This window comes from Mesocricetus auratus, unplaced genomic scaffold (genome assembly GCF_017639785.1).
Source record: "Mesocricetus auratus isolate SY011 unplaced genomic scaffold, BCM_Maur_2.0 Super-Scaffold_100004, whole genome shotgun sequence".
Taxonomy (NCBI): Eukaryota; Metazoa; Chordata; class Mammalia; order Rodentia; family Cricetidae; genus Mesocricetus; species Mesocricetus auratus.
In genome coordinates, this window is record NW_024429189.1 from 112,025,163 (window position 1) to 112,051,212 (window position 26,050).

The 26,050-nt window shown below is 43.5% G+C and overlaps 1 protein-coding gene across 5 annotated transcripts in view; it reads left to right on the top strand.

The window, feature by feature from the left end:
* The first annotated feature begins 9 nt into the window (after positions 1-9).
* Cfap61 (cilia and flagella associated protein 61) overlaps positions 10-26,050 on the top strand; it is a 287,339-nt gene continuing 261,298 nt past the window's right edge. For all 5 annotated transcript variants that reach the window (XR_005877457.1, XM_040746434.1, XM_040746435.1 and 2 more), the window contains exons 1-6: positions 10-94; positions 3,095-3,247; positions 10,986-11,136; positions 13,827-13,903; positions 14,678-14,745; positions 14,950-15,076. Coding sequence is in view for 4 of the 5 variants with exons in the window: in XM_040746434.1 (XP_040602368.1) it covers positions 3,105-3,247; positions 10,986-11,136; positions 13,827-13,903; positions 14,678-14,745; positions 14,950-15,076 (566 nt within the window). In the remaining variant the exon portion in view is untranslated. The remainder of the gene's footprint in view (positions 95-3,094; positions 3,248-10,985; positions 11,137-13,826; positions 13,904-14,677; positions 14,746-14,949; positions 15,077-26,050) is intronic.

Below are 26,050 nucleotides of genomic sequence, written 5' to 3' on the forward strand. Positions count from 1 at the left end.
GCCGCACGAGTCGGGCGAAACGTCACGTCGTTTCCGTAGCAACCGTGTGAGCGTCCTCTGTGGAGCGGCACGGCGTGCGGGAGCTGCGGGTGAGGTGGGTATGGCGGGCTGCGCCGCAGGGTCGCAGGGCCCGGGAGGCGGGGGCGTAGCCACATCTGTCTCCGGGATGAGTGCAGCTGTGGGCAGTGGCACCTGCGAAGGACGTGGGAGACCATCTCGGATGTGGAAACTCGGCGGAGGAGGGAACAGCGGAGAAGGAAACCACAGCCCCTGCTGGAGCAGCAGTGCATGCTGGGCTTTGTAGTCCACTCCCCTACTCCCCTCCCCCCACCTCCTACCCGGCCTCGGGCTTTCCCGCTATTGGGCCAAGATAATGAGCTCAGAAACGTAGATTTTTAAATAAAAAGAGGTGTTTTGGGAACCAGATGTTAAGGAAAGATGGAAATAAGTCAGTAACAAAACACCTAACCCTATGGTCAGAAACTGATGTGTACATTTTTAGTTTGTGAATTTGTTTTCATTATTTCAATTCCGTTATCCTTAATGTCCTTTAACGATAGAAATACCTATCTCCTTAAGATTGAAAAGCTTATGTTAAGTGCTCACTAGATGTTAGTAAGCATAATATCTGACGTGCCTTCAAAAACAGAATGATTGGGCATATAGTTAAGAGAATTTTTTTTTTTTTTTTTTTTTTTTTTTGGTTTTTCGAGACAAGGTTTCTCTGTGGCTTTGGAGGATGTCCTGGAACTCACTCTGTAGACCAGGCTGGCCTCGAACTCACAGAGATCCGCCTGCCTCTGCCTCCCGAGTGCTGGGATTAAAGGTGTGCGCCACCAACGCCCGGCTAAGAGAATCTTTTAAATTAAAAAATTTAAGAGAAATTTGGGGTTGAAAGTAGAATTCAAGGGAGGGTGAGATTTCCCTACTCCCTGCTTCCATACCTCCAAAGACCTCTCCACTATCCATTCCCCACCAGGGAGGCTCATCGTCAGCGTCGGTGAATTTACATCAACACATTGTCTGTTAAAGGTGATCGTCATGTTACATGCAGTTCACTCTTGTACAGTCTGCTGTTTAGGACAAAGGCAAAGCAGTCTGTACCTGCTGTTTCAATAATCTGCAGAGTTTCAAGCATTCAAAATCTTCTGGGTACCACTTTTTCCTACACATACCCCCAGCATGCATCTGTTAGTACTCATCTGTTTTGTTTTGGTTTGGTTTTGGTTTTCCGAGAGACAGAGTTTCTCTGTGTGACAACTGTGGCTGTCCCAACTCACTGGACCAGGCTGGCCTTGAATTTACAGAGATCCTCTGCTTCCCAGTGCTGGGATTAAAGGCCTTTGCCACTACCATCTGGCCTTTTTTTTTTTTTTTTTTTTTTTTGGTTTTTTTGAGACAGGGTTTCTCTGTATTGTTTTGGAGACTGTCCTGGAACTACCTCTGTAGACCAGGCTGGTCTCGAACTCACAGACATCTGCCTGCCTCTACCTCCTGAGTGCTGGGATTAAAGGCATGTGCCACCAACTCCCAGCAAATGTAGTTCTTAAATAGGCCAGAAGAGCATATGGGATTTGTGAGGTATTTGTGAGGAACCTGTTATGGATGCTAGGAACTGAAATCTAAATTTTGTTATTAAAAAGTATTTTAATTTTTATTAATTTATTTTTTACATTCCAATCCCAGTTCCCCCTCCCTCCTCTCCTTCCGCTCCCCTCACCCACCCCCACCTCCTATCTGCTCCTCAGAGACAGTAAGGCCTCCCTTAGAAAGTCTACTAGTTCTGTCCTATCATTCTGTTGAGGCAGGGCCATCAATACTCATTTTTAAATGAGTAATTAAACTCTTTGTAGATGACTGGAGTCATGTCTTTTCAGATTGGTGCCTTTAGTCATTTAGTAACATGAGTTTAAGTTTTTGTTTCATAAAACCTTTCAAGATTGCTGTCTTTCAGGGCAAACTCTTATTTGGAATGTTGAACTTTCTTGTTATTTGAGGGACAGCCGGTCCACAAATAACGACCCAGAGCAGAGACTTATTACTAATTATGAAATCTTGGCCTTAGCATAGGCTTTTCCCCAACTGCCTCTTGTAACTCAAATTTACCTGTTTCTATTAATCTACATTCCGCCACATGGCTCAGCTACCTCTCCTCTGTACAGTATGTCCAACTTGTCCCGCATCGCATTGTGTCTCTCTGAGCCTAGATTCCTTCTCCTCTTCCTTTCTCTCCCTGGAAATCCCACTTCTCCTCTCCTGCCTAGCTATTAACCATTCAGCTTTTTATTATATCAGTCTTCACATCTTCACACAGTGTATAAATATCATCAACACACAATTGTCAATATTCTCTTTGTAATATGATTCCATGCCACCATGGTGGGTTAAATCAGTCAATGAGCCCTTTCAATATCTAAAGCAGTTGAAAAATAGTTGTAGAAAGTTCTAGACAGACCAGTTCTCAGTTCATTAGTGGGTTTGTAATGACAATTGTTGAAGCCAGCCACCTGGAAAAATGTGTCCCATGAGTGCCCCTGAGATTGATTACCCCGCATGTTTTTACTCTGACCATATGAAATTAAGTAATTGTCCAGTGTTGTGTGTAGTGTAGTGATATATTATTTATGATTTAATAAAACTTGCCTGAGGATTCAGAAAGCAAAGTCAGCTATAGAGGTCAGGCACACACCTTTAATCCCAGGACTCAGGAGAAAAAGGCAGATGGATCTCTCTGAGTTCAAGGCACCCCAGGCTTACATAAGATTGAATTAGTCTAAAAGAGTAACATCGCTCATGCCTTTAATTCCAGCAGTGGAGTGGTATAAAAGAGAAGCAGGGTCTTCAGTAGTCAGTAGGGGGCATTCATTCTCCAGCCACATTGAGGAGAGGCAGCAGTTTGAGGCTTGGTGAAGAGCTTGTCTATATATCAGCCCTTTCGGCCTGGGCTTGAGGTGAGAGCAAGTGACCAACTGCTTTGCTTCCTTGGTCTTCATGTTGAACCCCAATATCTTCCTCTGGATCATTTATTTATTTGTGTTACAAACTAGCCCATCATCTCGGATTAATATGGGACTTTTCTCTCTCTTGGGGACAGGAGAAAAAAAATGTCAGTCCTCACTTCCCCCAGAGGGAAGGAAGAAGTGGTTCATTGCCGAAGAACAGAATCCCAGGATATCTTTTGTATCAAAAGCCTTATTAGAAAATTTACTCAGAAGCTGTTTGGGAGGCTCAATATCATCTATCTTCTGTAAGTACATAGCTAAGTAAGCTGCAGAACCGATTGGCAGTTCTACTACAGGGATGGGGAATGTAGCATGCATCAAGTCCTGGGTCCAATTCCCAGCAAGAAAACCACCACCACCACCACCACCACCACCACCACCACCACCACCACTTAAGAACTTTATCATGTATCAAAAGGGTACATTGATCCCATGGGACTTAGAGTAGGCAGTTCACTGTACAGTGGCAAATGTGTAGCAGGAAACCTAGGGGACAGCCAACCTGTGTGTAAAGGGAAGACTTCTCATGGGCTTTAGAGTCTGGCAAACTTGAATTGAAACCTCAGATGCCCCACTAGTGCAGTCTGTTGGGGTACAGCATTGCCATGACCAGGTTTTAGGATTTACTGCATACCAGGCTCTGTGCCTGTTAGAATTATGTTACTGAATCCCTCCCCCACTTCTCTGAGACCCCTGCTGCTGCTTCCATTTTATGAATGAGAATGGGAGGCCTGCTAAGGTCAGGTTCACATGAGTGGCCACACCAAGGCTTGCTCTTAACCACCACAGCTAAGATGTTCTTCTTATCTTGAAAATGTGAACTAATGTTTTTTTTCAAAGATCTTGTTCTGCCTGATATGTGTACATATATGTGTATATATATATATATATATCATAACCCTCTGCAAACTCAGGATTAAAATCTTCCAATCCATTTCTTATTTTTATTGAAAAATCACATAACCTATTGTTTCACATTTCATAGAGCTGTACCACCCTTCTGTGATACACATCCTGATGTTAATGGGCTTGTGTTGTCCCTTTTCACATGGAGTCAGGATGGTTTGTATGATCCATAGAAAGCAGCGGAAGTGATATTTTGTGACTTCAAGTCCAAGGCACACAGAATCTTGTGGCTTCTCCTGAGCCTCTTGCAATGCTCCCTCTCAGAATTCAGCTGCCATGCCGATCAAAGTTCTCATCCCATAGCTACAGGCAGGTGTTTGCAACAGCCTCGGTGGAGCTGTCAGCCCACAGCCACCATCTACTGTCAGCTACGCATGTCAGTCATTTCAGCCATTGAGTGTCCACAGCTTCCAGCCGCAGCCACATTTGCCTCTTATCACAATGCTCGTTCAGCTGAGCTCAGCACCCACATAAAACCACAGAATCACAGACCACTTATAGACTTTGCCTGAAGCCAGGTTCTTTGAGTGGCTTGTTACAAAGTGCAGAAGGGAAATGTTTGTGTGAAATGTACAATTCATTCATTTGGTTAGGATCATTATGAAAAGAAAGGGCCTAGAGACTGTAATGTATGATCCGTAGAGGAGAGAGTAGAATAGAGTTTAAATCCCAGGTCTAAAAGAGGACGAGTGTGTTAGTTACTTTTTTATCTCTGTGACTAAATACCAGGCAGAAGAGACATAAGAGAAGGGAGATTTATCTGGGCCTATAGTTCTAGAGGGTACGATGTCTACCATGGCCACTTTTGCTAGTTAAGCCAGACGTCTCAAAGGTCCCACAGTCTCTATGCTTCCAGCTGGTAGCAAGAGTTCAGAACAAGAGCCCCAGGGGACCGTGTTCATTCAGACTACAATGACAAGAAGAGAAAAAGAAATAAAATGGAGAAATGCTACAATCACATAAGATGAGAGGAAAAGCTCACTTGTGTTAATACTCAGAAGTAAATGTGGACAGAACTCCTCAGTACAAAGATTAAGGTGAGCATGTTGGCTAAAAAGACAGAACAAAAACATGAAAGCACTTAAGACTTAAAGTAAAAGCATTGGGGAAAAGAGATTTGACATCCACAATCTCTTCAAAAACCCTGTTAGAATTGTTATATTAACAGTAGACAAAATATACTTCAGGGCCAAAATAACATAACTACAAATAAAAAAGCCACTGCATAGTCACAAAAGGTTACAATCTTGAAGGAACTATGACAGCTGTAAATCTACATGTTTCCAATGGAGTCTTTTTTTTTTCCTTTTTTTTGAGACATTCTCTCACTATATAGCCGTGGCTGGCATGGAATTCACTATGTAGACCAGGCTGTCCTCAAACTCACAGATATCTACCTGCCCTTTCCTCCTGAGTGCTGTGATTTAAGGAATGCACTGGCATATCTGACTTTATGTGTTTTCAGTGGTACTATCCCCAATTTTTTTTTATAGCAAAAAGTCACCAGAACCAGCAGAAATGTAGTTATTCTGCTGGAGCCCCTTGGAAGAAACTACTTAGAGAGGCCATATCACAAGGGAAAAGGGAGGTGGACCTAGAGGAAAATTAAGGATGTAGCCTGTGGTACAATAATCCTCAGGTTCTAGCAGACCTGGGTGCAGATGAGCCCACTGAGGCCTAAGACAGATAAGGGTAGACAGATGGCCCAGTAGTTAAGAGTACTTGAGACACAGGCCAGTGTTGTATGCCAGGCATGGGTGTTCAGGTGGGCCCATGGAAAGAAGCACAGAGGAACTCGAGGATGAATTTTTAGCTTTTTGCAGCTGCATGGTAGACTGGTCTCTACAGACTAAACCTGAACCACCTTTGCCTTATAGTTAAGCCAGTCAATTCTGTATACCAAAGTGTTTGGCTTAAACCCTTCAGAGGGACAATGCCAATTGCAAAGTCTCAGTCAAGAATACCACAGTTTTCTGTTTTTTTTTTTTAAAAACTAAGTTTGCATAGACTTTAATCCCCTAGGAAAACTCTCAGATAAGACTTTAACAGAAAGTACAGGAGATAGGAGGTAACAACACAAGAGGCAAATCAAAAGCTAGGTGCTAACACTCCAGGCTGAAGATTGGTGTTTGGATCTCAGCACCCACATAAAACCTAGGCCTGGTCTCATACACACCTGTAACCCCAATGTGTGCGTGTGCATGCTAGTGCACGCTGTATGTATCTGAGCACACACACACACACACACACACACACTAACACCAGTTTTTAGATGAGGTCTGTTTTACTCATTTTCTGCATCTCTGTGAATGAGCAATCTAGGGAAAACGTGTGGGCATGCACGCTCATACACACACACACACACACACACACCTAAATAGATGAGAAATCACTATTTTTAGAAATGTCTCAAAAAACAATCAGTCTTGAAGCCTTTAGGTCAGTCTGGCAAAGGGCCAGAAGTTGGCCTGGAAAACGAAAGAGAGGTAGACTTGGGAGCAGATGTTCTTGATGCTGCAGGAAATGAAAATGTAAATTTACCTTTACTCCTGAAAGTGCCCTGGCCTCTAAGGCTGCTCACAACGGCTCCATTTGGAAGGAGCACATTTTAACAATTGTTGCTTCTGGCCTTGAACTCCACAGTGCTCTTGTCTCGGTCTCTCAAATACTGGGATCGCAGGCAGTGTGCCACCTTGCCTGACTTATAGAATTCCATTTTCACTATGCCCTTTCCACATAGCATAGCTGTACTTTCCTATTTACCAACTGAGGATGTAAAAATTACCTTCAAAACTGCTCCACTACCCAGCTTGCCTTCAGGACTAATTGGCTGTCAAGCCTTCAGGCAACTATCACATGACTTAATTAGCACAGCATTTGAGAAAGATAGGTTTGTGGAAACTTTTTGAAAAGGAACAAAAATCTGGAGGTGGGCCTCATTTGCGAGACACACACCCTCTGCTCCTTGTCTGGATACCCCATGAATGAACCTGCCCTTGAGGACCAAGGAAGAGGCAGCTACATTCTCTGCCCAAACTGTTCCAGCCCGATGGAGTTGACTCTACAGTGGTAGGAAGTGGGGCAGAGTGAAGATGGACTTAGATTTGGATGTGAGGATGGAGTTGTTGAAATGACTGAGGCAGAAGGACATGAAAGCAGGTAAATGCCATACTAGGTCTAAAGAATCTGCTTATGACCCAGGGAGTCACATTCCCCAGGAAGACAGATGAATGAACATGGATCCAGGTCTGTCATCAGTTAGGGCAGGAATGGAAGCTCCCATGTTGAGAGCAGACATCACACAGTGGCCAGGATGGACAGTGTCCTGCCTGGGCTTCCCATCTGTGTGTGATGGATTCAAGGGAATATGAGGTCTCTCACTCACTCATTAAACAAAACAGAACTGATGCTGTCTCACCAAGATTCCCACCAAGTGCGTTTGGGAAGTTTCATAAACCAGTGGAACAAATGAGACATTTGTTACTCCAGAGAAAGAAGTTCTGGTTTCCATTGCTGGGCAATATCTTTGAGCTTTAATGTAATTTGTGTGACATACGCACAGTATATGCATGTCATGAATACACACAGACACATTGTGTATATGGATCTAAGGTCCCTAAAGCTTGTATTTGAATTATTACAAAAGAACATCTTAAAATCTGTCTTTTAAAAAAGCATGCCTTATCCTTTTACCCTTTTTCTTCCCCATACCCATCTCAGAATGGGTTTTATCTGCCCTCCATACCCCTTTTTTGATCATAAAATGGTTTTTATCTGCCCCTAGAAAGGCATAATGACTAAGGGCCAATAACAAATGGAAATTATATACACAAAAGAATAATGCTACAGAAGTCACTTTTTATTATGGCAGCTATTTGGAAATTGTAGCACATTTTCCCCATTGAAACAAAGTTGTTCCTGGCTGGCTTCCCAGGCCAATCCATAAAAGCTTATTTAATCCATAATGTCTGTGCAGTATGGTACCGTGTTAATTGTGCTATAGAACCCAGCCACCACCCTAAGGTTCCCATGGATGAATGCATTTCAAGCCAAAATTGAGATTCCAGGAACATGTTGTCCCTTGCTTCCCTGGGGCGATGGCAGCTCTCTGTCCCCATTTCTTGCCCACCTCTTCCTTCCCATCACTGCTGTGACTGTCACATCTGATGTGTGCAGGGTCTCATGTGGTGGGTGTTTTCTCATATGCACTAGAGGCATGGTTCTCAACTATAGATCATGGTCTAGGGCAGAAAAGTCTAGAAGGCTGGAGGGGAAGAGTGGGGGAGATACAGACTGAGACTGAGGGAGAGGGAGAGAAAAGGACACAAAGTCTTTGCTGAATTGAGAAGTTATGGGCTTTCATTTTCTTGTCAGTGGATCGCTATGTGAATACTGTATTCTAGAAATCTACTGGGCTTTTCTTTCGTTAGACTTGGCTTGGGTAGGGCATTTGGACCATGTGTATTCTGGTTCAGTTCCCCATGGCTGAGGGGGAAGATCTGTGTTGCTATCTGTACCCTCCCATGAGGAGGAACAGAAGCTGTGGGTGCCAAGATTGACATCCCAACGGCTGTGTTTCCTAAAAATTTCCATACACATAATGGAATCTAAAAAGATTTTACCTGGTATACACTTATACAATTTTAGTTTGAAATGTGTTGTCTTTGTTTTTATAGCAACTTCCTAGTGATAGCAGAGGAAACGGGTTTCTCATTTGTGATGTAAATTTCCTGCTAAAATATTCAAGCCCAATGTGAATTAATTTAGAGAAAAATTATGAAGCTAAAGTGCAGTGTGTGTGTTGTGTGTGTGTGTAAAAGACTGCTGTTTGATGAACTGTTTCAGTCAAATGATTTGAGATCAAGTGGAAACAATAGGGTTATGCACAGTATGGACTCAGTGTGGATTCGGAACTTAACATTTCTTTCTTTATTTTAGATTTACTTATTTTATGTATGTGAGTGTTTTCCATGCATGCCTGGTCTCCTTAGATGTCAGAGGAAGGCATTGGATCCTCTGGAACTAGAGTGAAGGTTATTTGTAAACCATCATGTGGGCTGAAAACTGATCCTGGGTCCTCTGCAAGAGCAACAAGTGCTCTTAACTGCTGATCTATTTCTCCAGCCTCTGCGTTTACATTTTAAAAACACACAATGTATGCATTCCAATGTAAAACTACCCTCAACATAGAGAAGTCTGAGCCAGGGATGCTGAGGCACACCTGTTCTTCCAGCACTGAGAAGCTAAGGCAAGAGGATGGTGAACTTGAGGTCAGCCTGGGCCAAATAATGAGAATTCACTTCAGAGAAAGGGAGTACAAGGCTGGGAAAGGAAACATTGACCCTCATGGATTATCTGTGGGATGCAGTAACGCCTGACATCTGATTTTAAAAGCATCTTTAGGATAATACTTAATTGTATTCAGCTGAGCAAGTGAAAATTGCCTTTCAATTTGTATGCACTTGCTCTTCATGCAGTAAACTGGGTCCTGGCTCTGAGTCATACCTTTTACTCTCTTGGTGTACCACAAGGCAGGCTGGTGGGTGGGTAGAAGGGTCGAGATAGTTCCCTGGGGACAGCCGGCCAGAGTAAGAGCTGGAAGGCTGCTGCTTCTCATCTAAGGTGCCAGGCAACCTGAGCTTACACAAGCCCCCCCCCCAGTCTCTATTTCTGCAGCTATTTCAGGTGATGCTGCACGTGATGGGTCACCTTTGTTGTCAGGTTGACACACCTGGGGAGAAGGACCCTTCGTTGGGTAACTGCCTCCATCTCTTTGGCCTTGGGGCATGTCTGGGGGCATTTTCTTGACTTCTGATTGATAGGGAAGAGCACACAGGACTGAGTGGTGCTATTTGTACACAGGTGGGGCCTGGAATAAGAAAGGTGGTTTGGGACTGGAGAGACTGTTCATCTCTTAGAGCACTTGTTGCTCTTCTAGAGGACCCAGTAAGTTCCTAGCACCTATGTGAGGTGGTTCACAGCCATCTCTAACTCCATCCCCTGGGGATCCAACACTTCTGGTTCACACACACACACACACACACACACACACACACACACACACCATTTAAGAAAAACACTAAAAATAAACCTTAAACAAAAGGAAAGTAGCTGAGGTGGGTAGAGATACAGCTTGGTGATAGAGTACCTACCTAGCATTGGTGAGGCCCCAGGTTCAAAAGCTGAATGGACAGAGACAGAGGGAGAGAGAGAAAGGGGGTGGGAGAGAGGGAGGGAGAGAGAGAGAGAGAGAGAGAGAGAGAGAGAGAGAGAGAGAGAGAGAGAGAGAGAGAGAGAGAGAAAACTCAGTGTGTACCTGAGGTTAGGTGACTCTTGGATGTGAGCCTGGGAGCATGCTAGTAAGCACCAGTCCTCTGTGGTTTCTTCCCTAAGTTCCTGCCCTGACTTCCCTTAGTGATGATCTATGGCCTGGAAGTATAAGGTGAAATTAACCCTTTCCCCCCAGGTTGCTTTTAGTCCTAGTGTTTATCCCAGCAATAGAAAGCTAACTGGTGACTACAGATGTTCAGATTCTGTGTGACTCAGCCTTAGGACCTGGGCTCAGGGTTTGGAAAAACTGCATAAGAATGCCAATAAAGCTGGAACTAAATGCAGCTTTTTCACTGTGCACAGGAGTTTGCTGTTTGTCCAGGAACTTGCTGACTTTTAGCATGAAGTCTCCTGTCTCGAGTATCACCTCAGTCTCAAGCAAAGGACAGTTGGCCACTGTAATTGTGTTGTCAGTCAACATAGTGGTATTGCAACGTTGGAGAAGGTGGAGGAAGTGTGTGATAGAATGGTATTCTAGCCAGTGTGCAAGGGAAGACTATCAGATATTTACTGTGATAAAGGTAACACTTGAAGTGAAAACATAATTTTAAGTAGCAACTTGGTTGATGACTTCATATACCCTGAACAAACACACCCAAACTTTCAGAAGCATCATTCTCCCAACTCCAGGTGTAAGCAGACCTCACACCGCAGCTCCCGAGCTCCAGTAGCCCAAGAAGAAGACAATGCCTGCCTTCACCTCCCTTGGGTTGTCTCTAGTCGTGTGTATTTTCACCATTTTCACAGAGAAAAGGCAAACCTTGCTGTTACCCTCTGCAATGACAAGGAGGAAATCATGGCCCATGCCATCTTCTTGGACTATCCCAACTGGAATGTTGCAAATCAGGACGACTGGGTGTCAGTGTTCCAGGAACTTGACAGTGAAATCCCATGCACGGTAAGTAAAGCACACAGCGTGTTTATTAGAACAACCTGTCTGTGGAAGGGAGGGCCTGGTGTCAGACTGGTGTTATTTCAGTTTCTGGGTGGAGAAAATCCAGCACTCATACACATCATAGCAGCATCATAACACGTTAAAAACGAAGTGATAGGATGCTGGAGGCCAGGGGGCCAGAGTGTGCAGGGTGGGTACATGGTGGCCCCATCAGCCAGCTGCCCCCGAGGTCTACCTTGTACTCTTAAGTGAACAAGAGCTGGAAGCAAAGAGTTGGTGTCGGATTGTGCATCTAGATACCCCACAGATGTCTGTGTGTCCTTGTGCGACGTCTGTGATATTCTAGGAAGGCCCCTGTCACCTAGTGGTTGCCCTAGGAATGACAACTGAGCTTCGGACTTGTATATTGTACAACGTTTAAAATGCCCTCGTGGAGTGTGTTGCCTTTGATATCAGGTAGCCATTATGGATTTGACATTAGCTAGTACTTAGTAGGAAAAACTGTGTGAAGTATGCCATTAGCGATTTTTTAAAGTATTAATAATCCAGATAATAATTGAAAGGCTGAAGCAGTAGGGTTTCCTGTGAGTTCAAATTAGTGAGTATTATGTAGTATGAGTAACTGGCCAGCCAGGTCATTGTCAACAAGACCTTGTCTCAAAGTAAATAAATAATCAGTTACAACAATTTTCATATTATGTGTTAATTATATAATGAACATATTAGGTTAAAACTAACATACTTATTCTTGTGTGTATGTGTGCTTATGGTTATGCTTTTTTAAGTATATGCACATTCATATTATATGTATGTATGCATATGCACATTCATATGTGTGAATGTGGGTGCACACATGTTGTAGCATGTCGGTGCAGGTCAGGGCAATTTCAGGTGTCAGTCCTTGCCTCCCACCTTATGTGGGCCAGGCTCTCACTTTGTTGTTTTACTGCTGCATATGCCAAGCTACCTGGGCCTCAAGCTCCCAGGAATTTGCCTTTCTCTACCGCTCACGTTCCTGTAGGAATGCCAGGGGTATAGACAGGTGTGCTACATGTCTGGCTTGTCTATGTGGGCATTGGGGATTTGAACTCAGATCCTCACACTTCCACAGTACTTTTGCCCCTGAGACATCTCCCCAGCTCCAGTCCTATTCTTTTTAAACATACATGTCAGGAAATGTGGAATTACATTTTGGGTTGCATTTGTAACTTACATTATTTTTCTGCTGAGCTACACCAATTAAGCCTTAATTAGTCCTCAGTGTATACTCTATCCCATTAGCGTTTGAACTGAAGTAATGGTTTTTGTCTTGAAGATGTTTAGAGAGTAAATCCTAAATTATCTAGATAAATCAAGCAAGAAGTAAGCTGTGTGTTCCAAGTCCAGCCCTGTTCAGTGCAGAGCAGATGCTGAGAAATGTTGGGATTAAAGCATTGATACATAGAAAGTGCTTAGAACTGTAGTTAGTCTCTTGCTACCTGAACTTGGAGTTTGTGCTATATGCTCTTTGAGAATCTTCAAGGTCACAAGTCGAACTCACGATTCTTTTCTTGCCAGTTCCCTCTGAATACTTCCAAGTCACAGGCTAACCAACCGAAGTGGAGACAGCACATGCCTATGTAGTTGGTAACTCAAAGTTACCTAGAAAACTATAGTCAGCTCTCTTTATCTACAGGTTCTACACCATACATCCAAGTGACTAACAATGTACATGTATTGAACACATGCAGAGCTTCTCCTTGTTATTCCCAAACAACACGGTAGAACAGCCCCTCAAGTCATGCTTACACTCTAACATGATAGGTAATGTACATCAGAGACATGTGTGGGTTGCACACAGACACTACACCATTTGATACAGTGACCAGAGTTGAGTACTCATAGATTTTGGTATCTGCAGAGGTCCTGGAGCCAACACCCCTTACTGACACTGAGGGAGGGGCAGCTTTACTAAAAAATCAAGAAACAGGAAGTTCCCACTTCCTCAGTGGAAATGCACATACTGTACTCAGCAGTTGCATCTCCATTATTTCTGGAGTGCTCGTGAACACAGGGACTGAGAGATGGCTGTAAGGGAACACTGTTGTTATTCAGGCCAGTTAATCTCCAAAAGTCAGAGGACAAAGCCCTTTTAAAACTGCCAAAAGCCATGGGAGAATCTTGCTTCTCTGCATTTTTAACTCCCAGGTTTTCTGGATAGCAGGAGTAATAATTTGATTTGGACTCGGGGAATGTTGAACAAAAAGTCTTTGGATTCTTAATGCAGCATCTGCCTTCCATCCTTCAATTTCATAAGAGAATCTCTCCCTCGTGTCCCATGAATAGAGCAGCAGCTGTTGGCTCAGGAGCCCCAGGGAAAGGGTGATTGTTTTTCACTTGGCATAGACACCCCCAAAGGCAAGACTATGGAGTCCATAATCGATTTCACTCCCCTGCAAGCTCTTCCCTACCCACAATTCATCCATGAGGGCAGGCGCAAGGGCTGGGCACTCTAGACTCAGAATCCTCATTTCCTTAAATAATTCTGGTGAGACAGAAGGCAGTGACAAGAGGGCTTAAACTGCTACCTGGGTGTCTTGTCACTTTGACGTAAGCTGTCACCCACGAGTGCTGGCCAGCTCTGACCTTGGGACTGATCTGAGCCCTGCTCTGTCTGGGCCAGTGTTTTACCCACACTCTCTTTTCTCCCACAGCCTCTGAATACACTGTTTATGCACTTCTTCGTGGCCGTGGACGAGTATTCCACTGGCTGCCTCAAAGAGATCATTCGGTGAGTGGACGGCACCTTACAGACAGTGGTCTTGAAAGAGGCCATATGAAATATTTTCCAAATGACACAAATTTCTTTGGAGCCTTTAATTTGCTTATAGTTTATTGTAACATTAGCCCTCTATTAATTTAATAGCAGCAGTATTTCCAAAAGAAAATAATCTAATTCTTAAAAACCATTTTCTATAGAGCCTCTGTTTTTAACTGCTATCATTTGAAGCCAACAGGTAGTGCAGTAATTGAAAGAAATGGATCAGGGTGGTCAGGAAAGAGTAAACACTTATGTGTTTGCAATGTAAGATTTCCTCAGTCTTCTCTTTAGAAGCTCCTATTGACATGACAGCCTGCAGAAGCATCCTGAATAACAGGCTGTGTGGAAAGATGATGAGCAGGGCCATTGAGCCATGGCGATGCATCTCTGACAGCCTGTACTGACTGTGGGGGTGGGGGTGGGAGGCTCAGCTTTCAAGTCACTTTGTAATGTCACACCAGACCATCCAGATGCCAGGTCAAAGGTTAATGTCAGCAGAAATCTGGTGTGCTGCTTGGACATCATGCCCTTTATTCTCTCGACCTCCACAGACAGACGGGAGGGGAGCTCTTTGGAATCGAAGGAAAAGTAGAGGGGAAAGAGGTGCATTGCCTAGGAGATGCTCTGGCCCTGACAGGCAGGGAGCAACCGAGTTCATGTGACTGTGCAGACATCTCACTTTCAGGGGCAGGGAATGTGACTGCTTTGTTATTAACACTGCCCCACCCTGTCTTTCCTCCCCAGGACTGTGTTCAAGGCAGTACCAGAACTGCACTTCATATTCCTTATAGTGCCAACATATGTGAGCCTAGGTAAGGCCCTCAAAGTCCAGTGTCCCCAGAAGCTGAAGTAGCACTCTTGGGAATGGGAAAGAAGATTGGTCACCAGACTTTAAGCATGCCATGTTTGTACTTGATTCCAGCCAGTACATCTCCAAGTGGAACGGGGACCACGGTTTGTTCTGAAATCCTAAAGTTATCCCTCGATTAAAGGGTACATTTCTTTCTGTGATTTAGGTTCAACTCTGGTAACTGTCTTTGGCCAAGTGGGAAACATTCCATGTTTGACCTATGATGAAGACTTTGCAGTGTACATATGTCACAGGCATGACCACTACCCTCAGCTGCACATTCGCAAAGCCAGGTACAGTTGGCACAGTGCATGTGTGATGTAAACTGCTCAGGATGGTCATCTTTATAAGAGACTTTTGTTTTGTTTTGTTTTCTGAGACAGGCTTTCTCTGTGTAGCCCTGGCTCTCCTGTAGACTAGGCTGGCCTGAATTTACAGAGATTCACCTGCCTCTGCCTCCCAAGTGCTGAGATTAAGGGTGTGTGCCACCACCAACTGGCCATAAGAGACTTTTTAAGGAATCCTCAATCAGTTAGATTAAATTTTTGTGATACTCATAACGTTTGTTTGGAGATTCTTGCATCTCCTTGGATAGCATAATTAGCAAGACTATCTGGTGATTCTCATTTGAGTCTGTATGGCTGGGGAGTTATGCATTTACTACTAGGGGGTTGTAAAACAGTTCTTAATCCTGGGCAAGTAAGAAAACTTTCAAATAAAACAAACATGAAAATGAATCTGCCTATTTGGATTTCCTCGTGAAACCTACTTGTGTTCTAACACTTCCGAATAGGATGCTGTTCACTCCAAGAGGGATTTTCCAATTGAAGTCTTTACCTTCAGTGTCTTTATGACATTGCCCAAGGGTAGCAGTTTAAGGGTAGAGCTGTGCCGAAGTATGTTTTCCAAGATAGTCCCATACCATCTTTCACCATGCTTCGTCCCCTGCAGTGTGACTTGGCCAGTCATCTTGTGACCTGGCAGGCTGTGTGTGTCCTCTGTGTGATGCTGGGCACTTGTGGATGCTCTTACCGGCACAGCTTGGTGAAAGGGTGTGCTAAGCCTTGGAAACTTCTGCCTGGCTCTCTTGGGATGCTTGCTCTGAAGGAAGTCAGCCGTGCACTGACGTCCTCCACCCTGAGATGACTGTGATGGAGAGGCCTCAGGTTGGCTTGGGTGTCATCCCCAACCCAGCTAAACATGACAGTCAGCACCACACAGCAGTGCGAGGGTTCCCTTCAGGTGTAGGCAGACAGGGAAATGAACCTCAAAAAGGTGAAGATGTAAACTTTGGGGAGTCTGATGCTCAGTGCTTTATTGTGAGTATATATTTTTTATTATTTATTAAACAATCTTATTTTACATACCAATCCCAGTTCCATCTCTCTTAGTTCTCCCACCTCCGCAACCCTCTCTCCACCTCCCCCCCCCATCCACTCCTCAGAGAGGGTGAGGCCTCTCATGGGGAATCAACAAAGTCGGTCACATCACATTGAGGCAGGACCAAAGCCATCACCTCTGTATCTAGGCTGAGCAAGGTATCTCTTCATAGGGAATGGGCTCCAAAAAGCCAGTAAAAGCACTAGGGATAAATACTGGTTCCCCTGCTAGTAGCTCTATAAACTTCCCAAGCCACCCAACTGTCAGCCACATTCAGAAGGCCTAATTTGGTCTTATGCAGGTTCCCCAGCTGTCAGTTCGGAGTCGGAGAGCTCCCACTTGCTTGGGTCAGCTGTTTCTGTGGGTTTCCCCAAAATGGTCTTGACCCCTTTGCTCATATTATCACCCCTTCTTCTTTACAACTGGACTCCAGGAGTTTGGCCCAGTGTTTAGCTGTGGATCTCTGCATCTGCTTACATTAATTACTGGATGAAGGTTCTATGATGACAATTAAGGTAGTCATCAATCTGATTACAGGGCAAGGGTAGTTAAGATACTCTCTCCACTATTGCTGAGATTCTTAACTGGGGTCATCCTTGTGGATTCCTGGGAATTTCCCTAGTGCCAGGTTTCTTGTTGCAAGTATATTTAAACACAGTATAATTGGGGGGTAAAGTTTCCTGGTGTATTACAATTCCTGGCACAAGGAAGCATAATTACATCAAAACTCAACTCAGGGTATATGTCATTTCTTCCAAGAAGATGGGTTCTGGAGGTAGGCTGCCTGCATTAGTATAAGAGCTTATGAAAGGATCTGGGTTGGTCTTGGCCATACAGATAGCACAAGAGGCCATTTGGGTTGTTAGCCACCTCTGGTCTGGTTGTGGGGGCTTGGGGGAGCCCCTGGTTATACAGATAATGTAAGGGTCCCTTAGACTATTAGCTACCTCTGGTCCTGGTGGGGAGAGCTTGACATGGCCCTGGTGCAACAAAAGTTCAGCTCACTGGGCTATTCATCACCTCCAACCCCTCAGTTTTCTGGAAAAACAATTTATACATCCTTCCCTTTCTGCGTGCTTAATGTTCCTGGTTTCCCTGGAGATCCATGGGCACAAAGACCTTCAATAAGCCAGCCTAAGGGAAACCTTACCATAGTATCCTGAGGCCCCAAGGCAGGATACTTAACTGCCCTGTTCCAGCCTAAGATTGTGAGGACAAGCTAGCTTGCCTTGAGTAAGAGTGTACTGGGAAGTCATTTCACACAGATGATTGCTCCTCTCTGAACAATAAGTTGTACCCTTTTTACCCATTTCCATATTAATGAATGTTTACTTTTGAAAAATATCATATTTGGCCATTTTTAAAAAGCTAGATCATGTAGTATTACAACGTAGTTTTTAAGAGTGTGTGATAATGACATCCTAGATCTAGATTCTGATCTTGGTTCTGACACTCACCAGGTGAGTTAATTTGCAAAAAGTAATTGCTGTTGGGGGGAGGGCATGTCTCTCTGTTACTAGTGTAGTATGTGGTTTATAGCCCAGAACTCTTGGTGACTGTCTGTGATCTCCTAATATAAGTCTGACAATTAGCATACCTCTGATTACATGTAATAATCCAAGAAGTACTAAATATTTATTCAGGGTCTGGGGGCTTGCCTACCTTGCCCAATCTCCTGTGGTTAATCCCACCACAAAGGAGCTGAGAATTCAGTGCAGAAGAGGGGCCTGTTCACAATAAACTCTAAGGATATTGGTTTGTAATAGGGAAGAACACAGAGAAGTAAACACATCCTCATATGCCCTCCCTGCTTAAGAATAGCCCTCTGGGTGTTTACCCATACACACTGTGGTACATCCATACAGTAGATGTACCCCATTCAACAGAATGATCTGCTTCTATAGCAACCAATCTCAGAAAAGTCATGCTGAATAAAAGAAGGCAGACGGAGAAAAAAGATAAACTGATTACCTCAGTTTTATGATGTATGCAACAGGTAAAGCTAATATGTAGACATAAGGTTGGTGGTCCTATGCTAAGAGAGATGAAGATTGGGAAGGACAAGAGGAAATTCTGCAGGGGACAGGTAGTAGTGCTGAGTGCACAGATGGACACATGAGCAATCGTCTAAGCTCCTCAAACTGTATTCTGAGATCATGCGCTTTCTTACATATTATCATATCTCCATGAAGAAATAAAAGCTTCAAAAGAAGGTGGCTTCTTGAGTTTGGTCTGGGGGCGGGGATGAATCAGAATCCAGAGAGGCAGGGTGGGCAAAGGTGTGAAGGCAGGAAGCCCAGGTGGCCAGCACCAGGCAGATAGGCAGGAGTGACTGTCCCTCCATGTGTGGGAGGGAGGGCAGCCTCTGGGGAGGGACACCTTGAGCTGTTTAGGAAGTTACATTCTTTAAAGACACTTTATTGACAATGGGCTTACAAGTTGGCAGCTTTGTTTTTAATGGGAAATTTCCATAAATGAAAATTTTAGGTTATTTTAGGAAACCTATTAACTATTATACCTTTATCTTAATTTTATTTTAAAATCTCTCAGTTTTTCGCTGCCATTTTTTACTACTTATTTGAAGGGTAGGCTCTCTTAGTAAATGGATCATATTCTCAGATCAGAAAACTATTAGGAATTAAAATTTTTTATAGCTAAGGTACACATGCTAGTACGGTTGACCCCACATAGCTGTTCTGTATCCAAGCATTCAATCAAGATACTTCCTCCACAAACAGCAACAAAACACACCGACAGGAAGAGTGCTTGCTTGGTTGTAAGGTCCGGGGTTCAAGCTCCAGTTCTACAAAGAACAATGAAACCACTAAAATATTTTGGGGAAAAATATATACCTCTGAGCCTGACATGTTGTTGGTACATGCCTATACTCCCAGAACTTGGGAAGAAAAAGCAGGGCCCTAAGTCACAGATTATCCTGGGATACATGGAGAAACCCTGCCTCAAAAAACAAATATATTGGAGTTTGGGGTGGGGTAGCTGTGGAAGGGAGACTGGAGAAATGGCTCAGCAGTTAAGACCACTTGCTGCTTTTGTATAGGACCCAGGGTTAGTTCCCAGCACCTAAATTACAGCTCACAACTGTAACTCCAGTTTCAGCGGATCCGATACTTCCTTCTGGCCTCTGTGGGCACTGTATGCATTATACAGTATCATGATCATAATGCTCTGTTAATTGTGCACTTAACATAGCAACTCACTATCTTTATTGTTAACAGTGGCTGCAGGCGAGAGACTCCCAGGGCCCCACTTTCCCGAGGGATCTATAGGCAGTTAGTGGTTACCAAGGGAGGGAGAAGACATTTTCTTCAGGTGATCCATCAGTATGTTGTCCATGCTCCTATGACTACTCTTACTCATGCTCCTGTAAGCAACCCCAGTGAAAGACATTGGGCTACCAACTAAAAATAAAAAGGAAAAGGTAGAAGGTGGACTTTGTGGGGAAGAGGAAGACAGTCAGCAGGAGTAGGAGGGAGACTAGAGAAGGTAAGAAGAATAGGGCAGATAGGATTCAAGCACATCATATACATGTTTGAAAATGTCACAGCCGATTCCATTGTTACCTATAACTTAATATCATAAAGCCATTAGAATGAATCTTGTTCTTTCTGATGACTGTGTTCCAAGATAGCCTGGCATGACTACAATTCATTTAGTTGTTATTTGTGGAAATAGTGATGGTAATTGGTCTTGATTCTCACCTTGATCATGTTGATAAGTATGTAGGAGACTATATTTAAGGAAGTTTCCAGAGAGGATTAACTAAGGTAAAGACATCCTGAATGCGGGCAGCACCATCCTGTAGTCTGGATGCTCAACTGGAAAAGAGGGGGAATCCAGAGAGCATATGTATTGTGTCTGCTTTCTGATGGAATGTTCCTGATGGGCATGTTCCTGATGGGCGTGTTCCTGGTGGGCATGTTCCTGATGGGCGTGTTCCTGGTGGGCATGTTCCTGGTGGGCATGTTCCTGATGGGCATGTTCCTGATGGGTATGCTCTTGGTGGGCTTGTTCCTGGTAGACATGTTCCTGGTGGACATGTTCTGATCAGCTCATCACAGCCTCCCTACCAAGACACACTGAAGGCTTTGCACCCATGAACCAGAATAAAATTTTCCCATCGTAAGTTGGTTTTCTCAGGTATTTGTCACAAGGACAGAACACACTGACTAACACAGAAACTTAGCTGTTTTCAAGTTTTTCCACAAAACAGATATGGAAAAAATATTAATCATGGTGTTTTATTTTCAAGAAGATAGGTACCTAAAAAAGGGAATTTTTAAATAATAAATACTAAGATTTAAAATGCCTATCAAATTTTCAACCAAAATATATGTCTGTCTATATCATAGTTAATAGAACTCTGTTTCCTTAGACTTAGGGATTCTATAGATTATTAGATAAGATTACTTTTATTTTTTTCAGAGTGAGACCAAACTAGAGGTTTTGCACATGATTGATGAACTGTACCTCCAGACCTTGGACATTTTCAGTTACTAAAATGTTTTTTTGTTTTTTTTTTGCTTATTGAGACAGGGTTTTTCTGTGGCTTTGGAACCTCTCCTGGAGCTCACTCTGTAGACCCGGCTGGCTTTGAACTCACAGAGATCCACCTGCCTCTGCCTCCCAAGTGCTGGGATTAAAGGCGTGTGCCACCAACGCCCGGCTTACTAAAACTTCTTTTTTTAAGGATATCAAAAAGCTACTTTTTATTCTTTTCTTACTATGTGTCACATAGATAGTGTATGAGCATGCAGCTACTCTGTGTCTTCACAGCGTTTGTTATGGTCACTTCAACGACTTTTTTTTGTCATTATGGATTTTTTTTTATCTTTAGAAACACTCTTATTTACATATCCATCCCCCCATTCCCTCGCCCTCCCATCCTCCCATGCTTCCCACTGACCCCCCAACCCACCCACCACCCATACTAAAACATTTTTATTCTGCTAGAGGAAAATAGTTTTGTTGTTTTAAATTGCACTCAATATGTGGTATGAGTGCCATTTTACAGGTTCCATTTTAGACTAGTGAGATGCTTGCATTTAAAGCTGTTTCCAGCATAGAGATTATCCCAGTGGATGATTAAATGTATGGACTGTTCTATAGGGGGAGGTGAGGTTGAATATGGGGAACAAACTACCTACAAACGAAGGAGGTACATCTTCAAAAGTATTTTTAAAATAATGCTGTGTTACATTTGTTTGTGTGACTGTGTGTTCATGGATTTACATACTACATAGCACACACGTGGAGGTCAGAGGACAGCTTGTGGAAGTCAGTTTTCTCCTTCCACCACGTGGGTTCGAGGGATTGAACTTAGGTTGTCAGGCACAGGTAGCAGCAAGCATTATTGCCCACTGAGCTGTCTTGCTGGCCCCCCAGCTTTTTTTTAAAATTTTAAACATATAGTTAGTATACCCATTTGGATCTTATGAATGATTATTTTCCAGAAGAATAGTAAGAACTAAATACTTTCAACATAGGCATTCTGCAAGACATTATTGTATTGGAAAAATTGCTTATAAATGCAATGCTGAAAGTGACATGCACAGAAGCAGCCCATCAAAAAATGGTCCTTTCTTTTACTTTTTTGTAAGATGATTCCTTCGTTAACTTGCTCCCTGGTGCCATATCTGCTGTTCAGGATATATGTAACAGGAGTAAAGGTGTGAGCTGTGCTCAGTTCAGTACCTGGCTCCCAGGAAGCACGAACTCACTATCTTGGTTACTTTTCTGTGGCTGTGATAAGATACACGACAAAGCAACTTAAGGGGAAAAGTTAATTTTGGCTCATATTTCATGACTCCAGCCCACCATGATGGAGCAGTGAGGCAGCAGGGGCTTGAAGCAGTGGTCACAGCACGTTTCACCTTCAGCAGAAAACCACAGATGCCTGTGCTGCTTGGCTCTCTCTCTCTCTAGGTTTCTACAATCCAGGATCCCAGTCAGGGAATAGTGCCACCCACAGTGGGCAGGACTTCCCGCCTCAGTAGGCAAGAATACCCTCCATGGTTGTGTCCAGAGACTAACCTACCTGATCATCCCCCACAGGCATGCGCAGATCGCCTCCTAGTGATTCTAGATCCTGCCAAGTTGGTGATACCAACCCTCATTTACAGCAGTGGGTGGTTCCCATTCAGTCTCAATTTTTCCCTTGCCATTTCCTTCCTCACCACTTCCTTGTCTTTTTCCTCTTAAGATTTAGTAGGATGGGCTCTGGCCTTCCTATGGGCAGGGCCCACAGAGCTAGAAATCAACTTCTGAGTCATTCAACCCCAGGTCTTGATCATGCAGCCTCTGATGGCTGACTGTGTTGTTTGCCCACACCACAGAAAATCCAAAAGGAACAAATAGCAAGAGGAATGTCGTCCCAGTGCAGAGAGGTGAGGAGGGAGCATTTATGTTAACATAAAGAAGGCACAGTAGTGAATTCAGGTGAGATTGTGACACGAAACAATGCTTTTGCCTGAAGAAGCTACAGACTTGTAACATTTTAAAGGCCTTTTTATCCTAAATGGATAGGTTTTAATACTCGTGGATCTAAAATTGCCTGTATCTTGAAACTTGTGTGGACTTTGCCTCCTCAAGAGTGCTAGAAACACAAAGACATTGCATGACATCACGGAATAGGCGTGGCTGCACGCCTCTTAGGCTGCCACTTTATACTTATTTCCCCCACATTTGACATCTGTTTCATCAGTAGCTGCTTGCATTGATAATTAATGGTGATGAACACAGTTCTTAAGACACTAAACCAGGGAAGGGTTTGGGGATGTAATTATCCCTCAGCTATTTAACTAGCAACATATTCAGAAGCGAATGAATTAACACCGTAATCCCTTCTCCCGTTTCTTTCATTTAGCCACGTGGAAAATAATGCTGTAATCTGCTCTTCTACTCAGACACTAATTAACGAAGTTACTCTTCCCTGTCTTTCATTATGTCCGAAACAAAGCCGAGCTGCTACTGGACACACCTTTAAAAACCACAGTGTGCTTAATTAATCTTCAGTGGTGGATATGAGATGCTCATGGCTTAGAAACCACTGGCATGGTCTTGGGAGGGTGGGGGCCTCTTTTCCAAGCTCACATGGATGTAGGGAAGACTGAGCCAAGAGAAAGGTTATGCACTGTCTGATAGTGTTGTTAAATAACTCGAGTTCCCCTGCAAGGCAGCCAACCTATTTGCAGATGACTACAGTTAATCATGCTGGCTCAATTATTGTGTTTCAAAATAGATGAACATTTTCTTTGTTAGAAGAGAGGAAATCAGGAACTCCATAAATGTTTAAGGACAGGGAAATGCTAATTGCCCAAATTTGATTGTTACAGCTGCATATTTATATCAAATCATTACACACACCTCATAAATATGTACAATAAAGAATGCATTAGTAAAGAATTTAAAACCTTAGCCTTTAAAAAATGAAAAGAAAATTAATATTTGAAACAATGTCTTTTTAAAAACACCTACATTTCATGAGGCCAGCCTGGTCCACAGAGTGAGTTCTATGATAGCCAAGGCTGTCACACAGAGAAATCCTGTCTCGAAAAGCCAAAGTAACCAAACAAAAATCCCCAAACAAGAGCAACAAAACCTACCTTTCATTTCTTGAGGTAGTTATTTTTTAATATACACAATTCTAAATTTATCTTTGCTTATTGTTCATTTATTTCTGTGCATGGGTGTTGGTCTGTGTACCCCCCACACACCTGGTGCCAGAGGAAGGCATGGGATCTACTGGAGCTGACATTACAGTTATGAGCAATAGTGTGGGTGCTGGGAATTGAGCCCAGGTCCTCTGGAAGAACTGCCAATGCTCTTAACCACTGAGCCATCTCTCTAGCCCTGCAAGTTAATTTTTATGAGAATCTGATAGTCTCTTGCTTCTTTCAACTTCTAAGCTGTTCTAAGCGGTTTGTAGGCATTAATGTTTTGCGTTATGAAGATCCCAAAGCATTTTAAAAGGAGATGTAGAACAACTATAGAATTTAGTCGGGGAGTTTCTTGTCACCAAATTTGGAGAATTTGTCACCAACCCCTCCCTCTCACCCCCTCCAGATTTGTAGTTTGGTGGCCTATCATCTGGGAGCAGTAATTACCACTGCTAGGTTGGGCACATGGATCCAATCCCAGTGGTGTGGATGGATGGTAGGGACTTACATGGCCTGGTTCATGACGTGTAGTCTTTCTAATGCACAGAAAGCTTGGGTTTAAAAAACTACCCATAACTTTAAAAATCACATTTTCCAGTGATCATAAGTTAAATGACTCTAACTGCCAGTTTTAAAGTTCTAGAAAGGATGCATTTAATTTTCTTAAGGGAGACCACTAGAGGGCACAAGAGCTCTTGGAAAGAAAAATGTACTTCATTTTTGACTAGAGGATGAATAGAAAATTCTAGTTGCCAACAACTCCGTGTTGCCCTGTCCTATGTTGAGACAATGCTCTTGCTGAAAGCATGATTTGACAAAGCAACCTGTATTCTTTCGAACTCAACTGAATTCTCTGTCATTTTTCAAATACACTACAATAAAATGTATTTGTGGTATTTAAAGCAGCAACTTTTTTAGTAGTATATTTTTAAGTCTAATGTAGGACTTTTAGATATGGAAGAAGCTTTGAGGCCAGCTGAGGAGTCTGAGTAGTCTTCTGGATGTGCAGGCTGCCTCTGTGCTGTCTTGCTGTGCTGAGGTGAACTTCTCCTCCTGAGAATTTGTACAGTGGCTTTGCTAGCAGCAGGTGATGCACGCATCCCTTGACTCAAGGGAAGCCAGCCTGTACTTTTTCCTCTAGGATGGTAGTTATATAGAGCAGACAGAATGTTGCATCAGTGAAGTGATCTGATGAACTGTTTGTCACCCAGAGACTTAGCTGAGATGCTAGGAAGAATTCTATGGGATCCGGGACACCACCACGTGCCTCCTGGCTAAATGACTTAGTGAAAGGATGGATAAGTTTGTCTTTTCATCTCTCCATCTTTCTGGAAGTCAGTCAGAGCTGCCACACAGGCCATCCTTAGTTTTGACACTCTCTAAGTTTAGAAGATACCCAATTCTCCAAGTAAGGTGTCTTTGCCAGCCTGTTAGTTTTAGGACTTGAATTCAGCCCCATTTAAAAAAAATTAGTATTTATTTTTAAATTTAAATTAGAAACAAGGTTGCTTCACAAGTCAGTTCCAGGTCCCTCTCCGTTTCCCTCCCCTCCTCCCATGCTCTCCCCCAACCCCCCCAATATCCCCTCATTTCCCCAGAGAGGGTGAGGCCCTCCATGGGGGTGTGCATAGTCTGTCATTTCATACAGGGCAGGGCCTAGACCCTCAGTCCCATTTTTGTCTGACCTGGTTTTTAGAGTCTGCTGGACATTTGAGTGCCCAAGAGAACAAGTTTTTGTAGGTTGGACTTTTTGTTCTCCTAAGAAATTAAAGTATTTTATAATTGATAACATCAACAAGTGCATGGCTTCTCCTCCCAAGTCACATTCTGAGTGAAGATAAAAGGAACACTACTTCCCAGAGAACTGTGTCTCTGTTGTCCTTTGTGTTGATGGACAGCACACTTTGGGCAGAGAGGTCATCACCTTGGGGTTGCTGGATAGCCTGCAAATGGCCGGATGTGCTTGCTGAGTGTGCCACCCTCGCACTGAGATGGCGCTGTGGTCTCATCTGACCCTGATAGGTAGTGCTCAGAGAGAGAGGGAGAGGGAGAGGGAGAGGGAGAGGAGAGGAGAGAGGAGAGGAGAGAGAGAGAGAGAGAGAGAGAGAGAGAGAGAGAGAGAGAGAGAGAGAGAGAGAGCTCTTAGACATTTTACTGCATGGATGGTTCTTAGCCAGAGGCGTTCTTGCCATGAGGCTGGGCTTTGTCATA